General features: G+C 36.5%; 1 protein-coding gene across 2 annotated transcripts in view; it reads right to left on the bottom strand.

The window, feature by feature from the left end:
- The window catches only part of LOC128207767 (transmembrane channel-like protein 7), a 40,116-nt gene that overhangs the window by 3,812 nt on the left and 18,853 nt on the right, over nucleotides 1–17,451 (bottom strand). For both annotated transcript variants that reach the window (XM_052910898.1, XM_052910893.1), the window contains 6 exons: nucleotides 15,549–15,712; nucleotides 6,025–6,196; nucleotides 5,525–5,628; nucleotides 3,757–3,867; nucleotides 3,554–3,629; nucleotides 2,020–2,147 (listed from right to left, as the gene is read on the bottom strand). In XM_052910898.1, coding sequence (XP_052766858.1) covers nucleotides 2,020–2,147; nucleotides 3,554–3,629; nucleotides 3,757–3,867; nucleotides 5,525–5,628; nucleotides 6,025–6,196; nucleotides 15,549–15,712 — 755 coding nt within the window. The remainder of the gene's footprint in view (nucleotides 1–2,019; nucleotides 2,148–3,553; nucleotides 3,630–3,756; nucleotides 3,868–5,524; nucleotides 5,629–6,024; nucleotides 6,197–15,548; nucleotides 15,713–17,451) is intronic.

Below are 17,451 nucleotides of genomic sequence, written 5' to 3'. Positions count from 1 at the left end.
TGAGTGCTTTACCTGTCTACCATATAGGAGATGGGAGTGAGCGCCTGACCTGCCAACAATATAGGAGATGTGAGTGAGCGTCTGACCTGCCAATCATGTTGAAGATGGGAGGAAGCGCCTTACCTGCCAACCATGTAGAAGATGGGAGGAAGCGCCTTACCTGCCCACCATGTAGGAGATGGGAGGAAGGGCCTTACCTGCCAATCATGTAGGAGATGGGAGTGAGCGCCTGACCTGCCAACCATGTAGGAGATGGGAGGAAGGGCCTGAACTGCCAACCATGTAGGAGTTGGGAGTGAGCGCCTGACCTGCCAACCATGTAGGAGATGGGAGTGAGCGCCTGACCATGTAGGAGTTGGGAGTGAGCGCCTGACCTGCCAACCATGTAGGAGATGGGAGTGAGTGCCTTACCTGCCAACCATGTAGGAGATGGGAGTGAGTGCCTGACCTGCCAACCATGTAGGAGATGGGAGTGAGCGCCTGACCTGCCAACCATGTAGGAGTTGGGAGTGAGCACCTGACCTGCCAACCATGTAGGAGATGGGAGTGAGCGCCTGACCTGCCAACCATGTAGGAGATGGGAGTGAGCGCCTGACCTGCCAATCATGTAGAAGATGGGAGCGAGTGCCTTACCTGCCAACCATGTAGGAGTTGGGAGTGAGCACCTGACCTCCCATGTTGGAGATGAGAGGGAGCACCTTACCTGCCAACCATGTAGGAGATGGGAGTGAGCACCTGACCTCCCTACCATGTAGGAGATGGGAGGAAGCGCCATACCTGGCTACCATGTAGGAGATGGGTGGAAGCACCCTACCTGCCTACCATAGAGGAGATGGAAGCGCCTTACCTGCCAACCATGTCGGAGAAGGGAGTGCAGGGATTTCATTAAGCCGGTTAAAATGACTGATTAAAAAAAGAATTTTGGCAGACTCAAATTCTCAACAAAAAATGTCAAAATGCGCCATCGTTATTTATGGTCATTTATTTACATATAATTTTATATCTGTTGCTTATTTTTTCGCAACAAATGCATTTTTGTGTATAATAAACATCTATTAATATACAACACGAGAAATAAGACAATGTTACTATAAAAGATTTTCAGAAAATATCGACCAAAAGAGACTGGGGTCAAACACGCCTTCAAATAATACGGAAAGTCCCCAAACACGTCACTAGCTATTTTAAACTACCAATAATAAATATCATATTATTTTATCCTATTGATCACACGCAAATGACATCACAGGTCATGCTTCAGAAATATGTCAAAATGGCTGATTTACGATGTAGGTAGTAAACAAGAATCTGGCTTGAACAAACACATGTCATTTGTCACTTCCATTTCCAAAAATTGAATGTTAATCAAAGTTAGTATTTTGTTATGAATACACAGATTATAGTATTATATGTGATATGACCCAGTTTTACAGCTGTTACTGTTAAATTTTCTTTGAGATTGAACTTCATCATCATTGGATTTAAAATTTAATAAGGCAACAGCAAAGCTACGTATTAAAAATGTAAATATTATCTGTTTGTTACTGTTTGATACAAATTGTATCACAGTTGTGTAACCTATGATTGATGGCTAGGCTTATACCACAAAGTGTGGATGTTCGTTAAAACGATAACCTGTGATTTTTTTTTTAAATCTAAAATATTTCCTAACTTTCTCGAGGGAAGTTATCTGACGTTAATTTTGTTTGAGAAAATAAAGCCCATTATGCTCTTAAAATGCTCAGAACGCAGGAGATGGCGTGAAGAATAAAAAAATCCGTGGGAGCATGCCCCAGACCCCCCTAGTTTCGCTTTGCACCTTCGATGTTCGCTACTTAGGCCTTCTCAAATTATATTTGGGCCGGCTCAAACTTTCCTTAATGAAAACCCTGGGAGCAAGTGCCTTACCTGCCAACCATGTAGGATAGGGTAGCGAGCTCCATATCTGCCTACCATGTAGGCGATGGGATTGAGTGCCTTTCCTAAAAACTATGTAGGAGACTGGAGGGAACACCTTACTTGCCAACCATGTAGGAGATAGGAGCGAGTGCCAGGATAAAGGAGAGTAGGAGCACCATCATGAACAGGGAGTTGGACTTGGATGTGCCATACTGTTGTACCGGCAGGCAGTTCTGCAGCAATGAACCCTGAGTGGAGTAGAAGAGTAATTATTTTAAAAGTTTATGGATAACACAATGATGAAAAGTGGCAGATGTTTATGGAAAACACAATGCTGAAAGTGGGAGATGTTTATTGGTAACGCAATAATAAAAGTGGGCGATTTTAATAGGAAACAATGATGAAAATGGGAGATGTATGTGGGTAATGCAATGATGAGAGTGGAAGATGATATTATATTGATGAGGAGATGATAATGGGTTTGACAAATATGAGAACGAAATAAAAAGAGCAGAATGTAACAATAATTATAATAATAGTTTATTTCGATCCTTGCTACAGACAAACATCATTGTTGCTCAATTGCATTCAAAGCTGATAGCTTATAGAATGACATTCTTGTTTGTTGGGTTGAAATGGGGTCTTGAGAAACCTTCCCCTTTGAGGGTCCAAAACCCTGGACCTCTTAGAAAGTTGGACACTTATACCACTATACCCAGGGGTGTAGAAATTAATTTAAGTACAGTCAAAGCTGGTTGAATGGTCACCTACTTTAAAAGGTCCCCTGCCTTATCGGGCCACTCAAAATTCCTCCCATACGTTTTTACTATATTAAGTACGTGCATTAAGCGGTCAACTGTCTAACGCGGCCACTAATATTTGCCTGCGAAGCAATAAAAACACTTATTAGCGGCCACTTATCCCTTGTCGCTGACACTTCTGCAAGTAATGTTTGCCAATACACAGCTTTAATTGATACTGAAGTTCACGGAAAAGAACAACAGCCTAGGATATTTCCGTTGTCTAATGAAAATGCCTATAACATCACACAATTACCATGCATGTTTACTTATCAAGAGATCATGTTTATAACATGTGGGCGAACGTTTCAATCAGAATTGTCACACTTAATGAAGATATTTTAATAATTACGAAGATAATTGACAAATACCAACAGAGAATGCCGGATATGATAATTATGAATTTACAGTTTGCACTGTCACTTGATGGTGTGAAACGAGTTACAATGTGTATTCATTTCCGTAAACAATACCAACAATCGGTTTTAAATGGATGTAAACATAAAAACATGACAAAAATTAATAGATTTTATTTTTGTTAGTGCGGGTAAAATAGACGGGTGAAGATGCTAAAGTAACCAGGTTATTTTACCAGCTTCCGGCCCATTTCTACACCCATCAAATAATTCAAAAGTGGATCCAAACAACAGCAACTTTTCAACTACAATTACATATATCAAGCCTGCATCCAAGATAAATTACCGTTAATACAAAAATGTTGAAATAATTCGGACCGATTACAATAAATGAGTTGAGAAATGCACCTCAATAATTGACTCCAGCTTTCTCAATTAGTGCCACAGTTTTAAACCATCAAAAACTTCATGTATGAAATAATTGTACAGAATGTTCACCTTTTTGACATAAAAGAATACAAAGCAGGTGGCAAGACACATGGCTGGAATAATAGGGCTGAAAAACATCCCAATCCTGCAATAAAGGAAGTACAGTAAACATCATATAGCATCAAATCTAGCGATTAATTTTTTCTTAACCATGATGAAAAGCTAAACATTTAATTTCATAAAATTTCCAAATCCCAAAACACAACACGTACCAGCAGAGTGTCTGTAGGTAGACAAGGTCAAGGACACACTTAGAGAGGTCAAATTGTTGCTGACCCAGTAGAGTAAATAGCTTCACTGTGCTGAACCGTGTCACCAGCAACCTGTAACAAGAATTGTGGATACATTCATTAGAAGCAAGTATCCAACCAGCATTTTCTACCTTAACAAGGTCAAGGACTCTCCAATTGAGGTCAAAGTGCTGCTAGCCCAGTACGGCAAATACCTGATCTGTGTCAACGGCGACCTGTAACAGGAATAGTGGACACATTCGATATTAGCAAATATTCAACCAGCAATTTAACCTTAACAATGGTCAAGGACACTCCTAGAGTGGTCAAACTGTTGCTAGCCCAGTACGGCAAATACCTTCACTGTCTTGAACTGTGTCACCAGCGACCTGTCACTGGAATAGTGAACCAGTTTATAAGAAGGTATCAAACTAGCACGGTCTAGTACACAAGGGCAAGGACATTCTTGGAGAGGTCAAACTACTGCCGACTTGGCAGGGCAAATACTTTCCCTCTGCTGAACTGTGTCACCAGCAACCTGTAACAGGAATGGTGGACACATGCATAAGTAGCAAGTATCAAACCAGCAGTGTCTACCTACACAAGGTCAAGGACACTCTTGGAGATATCAAATCACTGCTGGCCCAGTACAGCAAAATATCTAATACAGTCGAAACTCGTTATGTCGACTTTTTCGGGACCTAGTGAAAAAAGTCGAGATAACGAAAAATCGACTCATCCGAATTACAAAAAATATCACCAATCCCAACACGTTTGATTGATGTCCGATGTTTACATCCACAATTGAATTTAATTTTGAGCCATGTTGATAGTGTGTTTGAGGGGACGCCGTATTCTGCCATAATCTGCTTCTTTGTCTTGATACCCTTCTCGACTTCGATGATGGCTTGGTACTTCTCGTTATAAGATTTCGATGACAATTTTCTGTTAGAACCCTTACATTAGAATGGCCGGTCCAGATATCCCCCCGGATTTTATACCGGGGTCCTTCCCTGAATTGATCGACCAGAGCAGTGGAACTAACATTTGACATTTTGAAGTTATTCTTTCTGTCCCCATTCGGGATTGTAATCAAATGAATAAAATCTTCATGTTTTATACAATACCAAAAAAGGGCCTGAGCAATAAATGTCTCTTTAATCAAAAACATAAACATTCAACTTTAATTATTCGCACTTACCAATTACATTTTTGTATCCTCCAATTATGACAGTTTATTATAATGACAAGCATGGTATTTTGTGACATGCCGCAAACCGTCATAAATATTTTCACACCTATGACTCGATCTACAGTTCGACATAAAGAACACAGGAAATGTGTGAAATTCGACCACAGGGACTGAAAAACGAGGTTGACATAGCGAAAAAGTCGAGATAAAAAAATCGACACAAACAGATTTATTTGATATAGAATAAGAAGGAATAAATTCGGGACCGGAAGAAAAGGTCGACACAACCAGAAAGTCGACATATCCGATGTCGACATAGCGAGTCTGGACTGTACATGTAAGCAGCAACCGGTCAAATAACTTTTTTTTTTAAAGGTTTTATGCCAAATATTGGTTCATTCTATAGCAAGCATTTGACATGTATCCCACAAAACAATCTCATTCAATACATTTTTAATTTAATATTCGTATCAGATTTGTCCACAACCCAATTTCTTTTTCAACAGTGTATTCAACACTCATCCATAGCACAAACACATTACAGAAACATCCACCCACTTTCTAGGGAACTCCCAGGCAAAGGTGACCGCAATAACCACAATGAAGTTGAGGAAGACCAGTTTGTAGATCTGCTGTCCTACATATGTCTCCCAACATGCAAACTGAAATCGATACAAGTCATTTGATACAGTTCTTAGATATGGATATCATAGAATATAAGAGGAAACAACGGATGTAAAAACATCTGAAGACTGAAAAAGAAGCATTAGTAAATATTCTCTGTTCATGACTTCACAGTTTTTCTAAATATTCACATGTATGACTTTATGTTACGAAGTATGTTACTGTCTTCAAAGTTTTTGATTTGAGCAAATATTTCTTAGTGGTTAACATTTTTATAACACTGCAAGCCCTGCACTGGTAAACTGTTAGTCAGGCGTCTTGATTCAAAAATTAAATTTAAATTGCTTGACTTGTTTAATTTTCTAAAGCCTAGTAGCAGTGTACAAATTTGTGCTTTTTGGATCACAAGTCTGCATTTGATGACTGAGTCTCACCTCAGTGTTTAACACTGGCGAGACATTGACAGGGTTCAGGATGTCATCAGTTTGGTGGAGACAGGTTGCATTATACTGGTCAGAGATGTCTGCATCAGGTTTTTTGCCACTCAGGTTACCATACAAGGAGAACACTAACATGGCCAAAGAGGAGAGACGTAGCAGCACCGTTCTGAAGATATAAAAAGCTGATTTGAAATTATTTTTGATATTATTTAGAGGTAAGGAATATTGGTTTCACTTGCTATAAAACAAAGTAAACAGTTATCTATCAAATGCTGTCACAGGGATGTGACATGAACACTTTAAAAGGAAAAGGAATATGAAACGAAACTCATAAAATAATTATTTTGTGAAATGGCAAAGAAAAGTGGGTAATAACCTGCACTGATGATAGTGGAACTCAAACCTCTAGAAATATTTCCATCCAGAGAAAGCAATGGACACTTTGCTGGTAGGTTATTATTACTTCTATCTTCTAAAACAAGAGGGCCATAATGGCCCTAAATCGCTCACCTGAGTAAAAGAGTTTAACCTTTGTAATCAATATAGCTTGATATTTGTTCTCAAAGAATATTGAAAAACATACTGGTCAAACATGTTGCCTGGATAATCACTGACAGGACTTGTTACAGTTGCCTGCACACTGACAGGACTTGTCACAGTTGCCCGCACACTGACGGAACTTGGTGATTGACTGCACACTGACAGGATTTTGTTCAGTTGCCTGCACACTGACAGAATTTGATTCTCATACCTGCACACTGACAGGACTTTGCTCAGTTGCCTGCACACTGACAGGACTAGATAATTGACTGCAAACTGACAGCACTTGGTACAGATACCTGCACACTAACAGGACTTTTTTCAGTTGCCTGCACACTGACAGGACTTTGTTCAATTGCCTGCACACTGACAGGACTTCGTTCAATTGCCTACACACTGACAAAACTATGTAAAATTGCTTGCACATTGAAAGAACTTTTAGTATAGATACACAAACAACAAACAGTGCACCATCCAATAAAATCAATAAACTGCCTTAAGCTCTAAAAATCAAATATCAGACCACATTCAGCACCTTCCACTAATATTCTTCCATTTAGGGCAACATCACCTTCCTTCACATGTTCAAAACCAAATTTGTCTTTATATAAATCAAGGCTTATTCACTATCCACACAGAAGATAAAGATTGTAGCTTAGAATAATGTACATGAAGTTTACAATAACCTACATGAAAGTTCAATGGAAAAGTCAGATTATTAAATTCATCATTCAGTAAAAATGAAATTTCTTCTAAAGAATAAAGTGTATAATAGTTATTTGAATCTATGAACCTAACAAAAGAACAATAATTACCTTAAAAGTGACCATGTTGAAGACTTAATAAAATTTAAAATCTACTCCCTTGTTACTAAAAATAGAAAGTAGTGGAATCTCCAACAAAAAGGAAGACCATAACGCAAGACTTGCTGCCCTTGCCTCAAGAGTTAACTTTACATATAACTTATCAGATTTTAACATTTTGGCCATTTTGTTGTTGTTGTTGATCACTTAACATATAACTATCAGATTTTAACATTTTGGCCATTTTGTTGTTGTTGTTGATCAATCATGACCCCTTGTTTTTTCTGTGGAGGGTCACCCAAGGAAGCTTTCTGTATAGTTTAATTGAATTTGGACTGGTAGTTTTAGAGGAGATATTTTTTTTAAGCAAAATAGGAAGCTGGCCATTTTGTTGTTGTTGCTGTTGTTGTTGTTGATCAATTGTGACCCCTTGTTGTATTTTTGTAGAGGGTCACTCAAGGAGGCTTCCTGTAAAGTTTCATTGAATTTGGAGTGGTAGTTTCAGAGGAGATGTTTTTTTAAAGCAAAACAGGAAGTCAGCCATTTTGTTGTTGTTGCTGTTGTTGTTGTTGTTGATCAATTGTGACCCCTTGTTGTATTTTTGTAAAGGATTACCCAAGGAAGCTTCCTTTAAAGTTTCATTGAATTTGGATCGGTAGTTTCAGAGGAGATGTTTTTTAAAGCAAAACAGGAAGTGGGCCATTTTGTTGTTGTTGTTGTTGATCAATCGTGACCCCTTGTTGTATTTTTGTAGATGGTCACCACTGGCACCGGATTTTCAAACTCCAACATTTTTTTAAAAAATCAAAAAAAATCTTATAATTCCTCACTAAAAATTATAATACCGAATATGTGAAAAAATATTGAAAAATATATATTTTTTTAAATATGCACTTTGTACTGTATATTATACTAACATGGTATTGAACATTTCTCTACCCGGGTCACGTAATCATCATATTACTCAGTTCAAAAGAACTTCTGTAGATTGACAGTCATTGCAATTTAAGGACATGATATCCATCTTCAAAATGCTCTACCTTAATCCGCGAAGAAATTCGCCAGTCATACGATTTTTTTGACTTTATTCCCATTTTTCTGTTTTCCTGGAATTTCTACCACCCTTGACTTCCGGTTTCAGAATAAGGTTTTATAACGGCTCATTTCATTGGTCCATGAACTCCGCGAGACATTTCGCGTACAAGTGTCAACAACTGTAATATTGGACCGAAACTGTTAATCACAGAGAAGTCTTTGACATTAAATTCCGCTTTGAGTGACTTGAGCATGCTTATTTCGGGTCAGACTGGTTCTGGAATTACACATACCATCAAAGCCGAATATGAAATTTCATGAGACGACGGAAAGTGGCTTAATATGCAACACAGGATTGACTTGTTTACTTGACAGCGATCTCATCACAAAAACGTTTCACAGGTAAGAAATGCAAAATGTTTTATTTATAAAAAAAAATGCTGTTTACCAATACGCCGTGTTAAATAATAATCTATATACTTGTAGAAACATGCATGTATTTTGTGTGTATACATGCGTTTGGTTCATTTACACATACATGAATATTTATTAAGTTACATTATATTTATTTATATATTATACTAATGTTCTTTCATGGAAAATTGTGGAATATATTTTTAAATGAAATATATATATTAAATATTTTGACCAAAAAAAAATAATTTTTTTTTTAGATAATAAAAAAGATAAAAAAAAAAAAAGTATTACTGTATCCAGGCAATGTGACGAACACCTTTGATTAATTCATTTTGCAGTTTAACTTAATGCTTTGGTTTTATGCATGCTTACAGAAATGAGTGCCATCTCAATTTCCTTTGTAATTGCCAAAATGCTCTTAAAGGGACTTAGTCATGTTTTGTGATAAAAAAAATTATTTCCTGAAACTGAAAACGATTAATATTATTATGCTTACATTAACCTGTATCACAGTCACATATATATTTCAATGTTTGATATTATAATTGTAGAAAAAAATAGGAAATAAGTAACACAAGAGACTGATCCCAAATTTGATTCGAGTCTTCTTGTGGAAACCAGTAAATTATCAAGAAAAAAAGGATAGACCACTCAACTATAAAGGCACATACCCTAGCTTTTGCTGAAAAGTTGAATATCAATAAATATTTTCAAAACATTTATTATAATGCAGATGCTTAAAGTCCATGTGCACATTGTGCATTAATTAATAGATTTAAAATGAATGTACAGTTGTAGCTAGGTTAAAATAAACAGTTTTTTTTTATATCTTTGCAGGGAAGTGATGGATGGCAACACCAGTATCTGTGACGGTCATATGTATTGAAGTGTAGGCTTGTGGGCTGCAGTTCCACAGAGTGAGACACACCGGCACTATCTCCTATCCCACCGCCTAGATCTGGGCTCAGTGGAGATGTTACATTGCACTGTTAACAGTTTTAACATGATATCGCTACAACCTGGAAACAATGACTTTAATGACAATCTGCTGTCTTTATCTTTGCAAGAGTTGGGATTTTGTCCAGCTGTGTGTACTTTCTCAGTAAAAGATACTAACAGTTGCTGAAATCGTATCTTAAGAAATGCATGAAATGTTATTTAGGAATAATGCTTTGTAGGTATATACATGTATGTATTTCACCTCAGCTCAATATAGGGATAGTAAATGTCCCAGCAGGCACACAACGTTGTTTCAACGTTGAAATATAGTTGAATATTGGTCACAACGTCGATCAACAATATTTCAACGTTGAAACAACGTTGAAGCTTCAACGTTGAAAACTTGTCGAAATTTCGGCGTTGAAACGACGTTGAAATACGGTCGATACCTCAACATTCAGGATGGTTGAAAAATTGTTGTCATATTGATGTTGTCATGACATTCCAATAGAGATCGATATTCTGTTCTGATTATATTAATATTTCCACATTCAATTTTTTATAGAGAGCCATTAATGCTTGACGAGTAGACTTCTTTTTATAGGCTGAATGGCCATCTACCGCAATACAGAGTTACCCCGATTGGAAAGTTCGAAACGAGTTGCGCCCCTAGCGTATTGCGTAGTTCCGGTCAGTTTTCAAAAAATATCAATTGTGCAGATCATCAGTAACAGCAGAGCTTTAAAATTATGGTAAATTCCATTAGTTCAAGCTAACTACGTGTGGGAAGTGACAGTCGGTTCCATTCGAGTAAGTACGTTTGGTATTTATTTACAAAATGTCAAAAAAATATGTTTTTGAACGAATTATTTGTTGAAAATCATGCATTTCGGATACGACGGGATTTCGGATACGATTTCCACTGTTCAAATTATGGTGAAAAATGTTCATATCAAGCGATGATCTTGCATTGTTATTAACAATACTCTTCTTTGCATCTATGATGTTTATAAAGGATGGTTTATTTACATTATTGTTTTAATCTTTTACATTTCAGCATGGATGAAGAAGAAGTGGCGCATCGCATTGTTGATGGGGCAGTTTTTACCATTAACATGTACATACTGTATAAATGTAATCCAAACAAAACTGTGTTCTTTATAGTTTTCACCTTACCTTAACCCTTCAGCAGTTTAACTGCAACGTCTATTCAATGTTGAAACTGCAACTCTGGTTCAACCTCATTTCAACGTAATTTCAACCTCATTTCAACGTTGTTTCAACGTTTAAATCGCAACGTTGTTTCAACGTTGAAATCACAATGTCAATACAACTTTCAAATACAACCATATTTCAACCTTTTCTCAACGTTGAAGGATGACTGTTGTTTCAACGTTGCTTCAACGTTGTTGTGCCTGCTGGGGTTTAGTTTCTCAGACCATTTTGTAACATTTTAGTAGGGAGCACATAATGCTATTGTTTTTACAGGATAATTGCTCTCAATTTGTATTACCAGTTTGGCTTTAGAGTTGCACTCTCACAGTTTGACACTGATATGAAATGTTTGGGGGGTTTTGTCTCAGAATACGCTCATGTTGGCATTAAAGTCTTTAATTCAGCTATCAATATAAAGGTAACTTACAACAGATCAAATCTCAATGGTAAGAAAGAACGCCAAAATCTTTTTTTAAAAATTAAGCGTTAATAATGCTGTTTACTATAAAACATCAATTTTCTAACATAAATATGAAAAACTGCATTCAAATATTACCATAAACATCAATTTTCTGACAAAAACATGAAAAACTACATTCGAATCTTTTGTTAACAGTCTTATATCACTGTTTATCAGACATTCACTCTGTAAGAGTGCAGCTTTAAATTACTATAGAGCAAAAGCAAAATTATTTGAAGATCCATGCTTTAAAAGAGGCGCCCTTTAAAGTAGCAAATGTAACCAATGCTTTTCAGCAAAATAAAGCAACTTCTTAAATGAATAAACTCCATTATAGAGCTCTATTGGAACTTTTAGTGATGTATTGACTTTTAAATTAGCTATATTGGAACTTAAAGTGATTGGTTTAACTAGCTTTTATCAGAAAGGAAATTAATTATTTTGCTCTCTTAAATTGTGACCAAGTCAGATTTAAGTCACTATAACCATTTCATGTTTGCTGTTAATATAGTTGTGTTGTAATATTGCTTAAACTTATATTGCAAGATTTGTCTAATAAAACATATATATAGAATAATTTGCTTGATTGTGATGAAAGTTGATAACTTAACAGCCAGGTCTGTTTGGTAGGTAGAAACCAGGCGCGTAGCTGCCTAAACGCGAAATACACGGCTGAATCCACACTGCAGAATCACTATGTTTGTTTGTGTACATGATGTAACAGACACATGGACATTGTCATTGAGTATGTAATTATACAGTTCAATGGCAAAAAGGACAGACAATTAGACTTCTGTAAGACAATCTGAGTGTTTTTCACATTATCAAACCTTATTTGTTTGCTATTTTGTTGAAAAGATCTGCCGAGAAAATTAATTTGTTGAAAAGATTTGCCGAGAAAGCTATATATATCCTTAAACTGTCAATTTACAAGTACTAAGAACGCCCAGAATACACCAGATTGCTCCAGAATTTTTTTTATTCAATTATAGGAATATGTATTTTTTTTAGTTTTATTTATTCATTTATTTATTTTTTTTTTGGGGGGGGGGGTGCGTTCCCCTATAGCTGTTAGTGGTTAGTCACTCAAATACCAAGAACAACAAAGTTTCTTCATTATATTTATCGATTTTACTTCGTTTCGAACAGAAAGAATTTAGCAATACAGTGAACTCGTATATAAGAAATGTATCATTATGTTGAGTGCAGAGTGACCGTTGTTTTCTGTTATAAATATGCCTTAATCTGTATAACCATTGCATTGAATCATTATGCAACTTCATATTTCATGTGGACTTTCATTCATGATTCGCTTGATAATGGAAAAGAAGGGCCAAAATGTTAGAGTTTCAATTTGTTAACGATTTGAGATTTTAAATACGCCGCCTTTTCATTCGACCAATCAAATCACATGTTACAAACTGGTCGAAAAAGAGTAATAAAACCGGAAGTCAAAGGGTGGTAGAAAATCCAGGAAAACAGAAAAATGGGAATAAAGTCAAAAAAATCGTATGATCGGCGAATTTCTTCAAGGATTAAGGTTGAGCATTTTGAAGATGGATATCATGTCCTTAAACTGTGATGACTGTCAATCTGCAGAAGTTCTTTTGAACTGAGTAATAAGATGATTACGTGACCCGGGTAGAGAAATGTTCAATACCATGTTAGTATAATATACAGTACAAAGTGCGTATTTAAATTATTTATTTTTTTTAATATTTTTTCACATATTCGGTATTATAATTTTTAGTGAGGAATTATGAGATTTTTTTTTTGATTATTTTAAAAAATGTTTGAGTTTGAAAATCCGGTGCCAGTGATGGTCACCCAAGGAAGCTTCCTGTGAAGTTTCATTGAATTTGGCCAGGTAGTTTCAGAGGAGAAGTTTTTTAATCAATTGTTGACGGATGGACGGACTGACTGCCTGACTGATTGACGGACGGACGGACTGACCGCCGGACAAAGACCGATCACAATAGCTCACCTTCGTGCTCTGGTGAGCTAAAAATAGCTATACCTTTATAAATTTAAAGAAAAATTATGAAAGTTTATTTGTAGATCCATTGTTCATGATAAATTGTACACTTTTAGGCAGAGTCTATGTGTGCCTGCATATAAGCATACATGCCATATCCCCCGACTGGGGAAAAATACCCCGGAATTTCGACCCATCCCCTGGTCCCCCGCCGGGGGATCCATATCCCCTGGAATTAAAAAAAAATTTTTTTTTTTTTTTTTTTTCAAAACTTGCTCAAGGTTGACAGTGGAAAGCATCAATAATATTATGAGTGTGAAATTCCATGAAGGACCATGATGACTAAGTCCAAAAATTATTGTAATTTGAGTGTATTTCTGTATTTATTCTTATAATATAAATGCAGATATTGCACAAGTTTTCGCCTCGTAAAAATCCCCTAGTGTAATATCAAAATCCCCTGGAATTCAGACCAAAATCCCCTGGGAAGCCTCTCAGAAATATGGCATGTATGTATAATCAAACACAAAAGAAACCGGGATTCCAGCAGGATACAATAGACTTCGCCTGGGATTTTTACCTGCCTGCCTCATACTGAAATAATACAGGATTCTGGCTCTTGGAATGGAGATTTAACACTCTTTGTGACAAACAGGACTCTTACCCCAATATTGATGAGGAGTGTTTTGAATATAAAGATGAACTTTTGAATTTTGACAGACTGATGATTTTCATCAGAGACATACTATAAAGCCTTAATTATGAAATAAGCTGCTTTTGATGAATAAAGCAATGCTATTACTTTGTTTTTGTTCCTTTTGTTTCGGTCTGACAGATTTTCTTTCGGTCTGACAGATTTTCATGTCTTGTCAGACCGAATGTCTGACACTTTTTTTCAACTTTCGAGAAGTCTGTTGTCACACTGTCTACCAAGTATTAGGTTCCTAGGCCCTTGTGTTCATCAATAATTACTGACCTTCATTTTTGACCCATTGAACTCAAAATAAACAGGGTTCATCTGATGATCATGACCAACCTGCCAACCAAGTTTGAGTTCCCAGGGCATCAGAGTTCTGTTATTCATCCAAAAAATATTTCAGTTCAATGACACTACAACCTTGAACATTGACTTGGTCATTACCAACCTAACTACTAAGTTTGAGGTCCCTTGGCCCTTGAGTTCTTCAGTTATTGATCAGAAAAAGATTGATAGTTCAATGTCTCCGCAGCCATTACCTTTGATCCACTGACTTCAAAATTAATGGGGTTCATCTAACGGTCATGACCAACCTGCCTACAATGTTTGAGGTCCCTCAGTCCAAGAGTATTTTAGTTATTGGTTGGGAACAAATTTTCATTTCAATGTCAACACAACCTTGACCTTTGATCCATTGAATAAAAATCAATAAGGTTCATTTACTGGTCATGACAACCTGTCAACCAAGTTTTAGGTGGCCCAGCACTCTTCAGGTATTAATCCACGATGTATTTTCAGGTCAATGTCATCACGACCATCACCTTTGACCTCAAATTAATAGAGTGCATTTAATGTACATGACCTGACTACCAACCAAGTTTGAGGTCCCTATGCCTAAGTTATTGATTGGAAACAGATGGACAGTTTATGAGTTTTTTTCTTATTAATGAGCTCATAAGCAAGTGTATACTATACAAAAAGGACCCTAACCCCAATGTCATAAAAGTGGATAAGCACTAGATGTTGGCCTTGTCAGTTTGTTCAGTTACTATTATGCCACTCAGCAGAAACACAGTGTGAAAGAAAATAGAAACACATTATTTTATAAACACATTATTTTATTTAGGTAATAATTTACCATTAGAGCTAAACAATTACAAGTCTTAAGCTGATGAGCTTGTGGTTCCAGGCCCAAGGTCCATTTCAATACATATCTTAACCAATTTAAGTCATAGATCGAAATTATGTTAGTCATATTTTTGTCAATTTGCTTCACATTTGTGTTTCAACAGATATAAAATAATTGAGTTAATGACTAAGATTCTTTATTGAAAACTAGGCTATATCATTATTAAAATATTATCCATCTCAACCAACCCATGGGACACAGTTGTAGTAAGAATTTTTGTTTCGATTCCCTTTATATACCATCATTACCGTATGAGTGTGATCCTGATTGCAAAGGCCGGCATATAGTCCTCAGCAATAACCAGTTTGTTGAAGATGATGGGGACAATCACGCTGAGCAGAGTGATTGTAATGGACGGCAGATACTGGACAATAAGAAGAACACTACTGTCAAGGTCACCTTTGTGCTGCAGCTGGAAGCAAAATAAATAACATACAAACATTTCAGACAAAAAATGTCCTGTAGAAGTAAAAAAATATTCCTGTGTTTGACACATTTTCTTATATAAGCTGACTTGGCCTTCATATGAAAAAGGATATACAGTAAACAACATATATACATTGATTAACATTGATAAATTTAAATTTGAAATTCACCTTGAATTTTCAAAAACAAAATAATGGAAAACAGAAAACACTTAAACATGTCCTGTGAAAATAATTGAAAATGATGCTGTGGTGGAACAGTGCCTGTTTTTCATTGAAAATGATGCCATGGTGGAACAGTGCCTGTTTTTCATTGAAAATGCTCCAGTGATGGAACAGTTCCTGATTTTTATTGAAAATGATGCCATATTGGAACAGTTCCTGCTTTTCATTGAAAATGATGCCATGGTGGAACAGTGCCTGCTTTTCATTGAAAATGATGCAGTGATGAAAATGATGCCATAGTAAAACAGTACCTGTTTTTCATTAAAAATGATGCAGAGGTGGAACTCTGCCTGCTTTTCATCGAAAATGATTCTGTGGAGGAACAGTGCCTGCTTTTCATTTAAAATGATGCCGTAGTGTAACAGTGCCTGCTGTTCATTGAAAATGATGCCGTAGTGTAACAGTGCCTGCTGTTCATTGAAAATGATGCTTTGATGGAACAGAGTCTGCTTTTCTTTGAAAATGATGCAGGAATTTAAGAGTGTCTGCTTTTCATTGAAAATGATGCTGTAGTATAAAAGTGCCTGCTTTTCATTGAAAATGATTCAGAGGTGGAACAGTGCCTGCTTTTCATTGAAAATGATGCAAAGGTGGAAGAGTGTCTGCTATTCATTAAAAATGTAATGTAGTATAAATGTGCCTGCTTTTCATTGAAAATGATGCAGAGGTGGAAGAGTTCCTGCTTTTCATCGAAAATGATTCCGTGGTGGTAGAGTACCTGCACATTGATCAGAAACCTTTTTTAACCTAAAGATGACTGCAACCTTGACCTACTGATCTCAAAAGCAAAAGGGATCATCTCCTAGTCATGACCAACTTGCATACCAAGTATGAAGTTCCTGGGCCCAAAAGTTCTATAGTAATTGAACAGAAACTTTTTTTAACCTCAAGTTCACTGCGTTTTGACCACTGATCTACTGACTTATTGAGCAGAAACCACTTTTCAGCTTAAGGTAACTGCCAATGTATCGTTTTTCACCTGAAGGTCACCACAGCCTTGACCTTTGACCTACTAATATCAAAATCAAAAAGGGGCAAGAACAATGGGAGCGACATAATCAAGATGTGTTATGAGGAAATGTATTGATTATCAATAGTAGCTCAAAGTATTCAGGAAGGTGAAAAAAGAAATATCTGGCCTTTTGAAATGCGGATCAAGCTTTAATGAGACTGTGGACTGTGACATTTGATCTAATGATCCCCTCCCCAATTGCACCCTCCCCCCCAAAAAATAAAAATAAAATAAAAAAAGAGTATCATCCTCTGGTCAACGGCAACCCCTTAAGTTTTGTGGTCCTTTGTCAAACCGTAGTAGAGTTTTTGTTCAAACATCTACTGATCAAGAGCAACTTGGCACAGAATTTTCTTAGTTTTTGGGTATCTTTAGTTATTGTGAGGAAAAGACAAAACAGATCTAAAGACTCTCATGTCTACCATTACTTGTAAACCTATATGCCCCTTTTTTTAAAACAGCATAATAAAATTAGAGAATAAACTATAG

This window comes from Mya arenaria, chromosome 2 (assembly GCF_026914265.1).
Source record: "Mya arenaria isolate MELC-2E11 chromosome 2, ASM2691426v1".
NCBI lineage: Eukaryota > Metazoa > Mollusca > Bivalvia > Myida > Myidae > Mya > Mya arenaria.
This window is presented reverse-complemented; position numbering and strand designations above follow the sequence as displayed.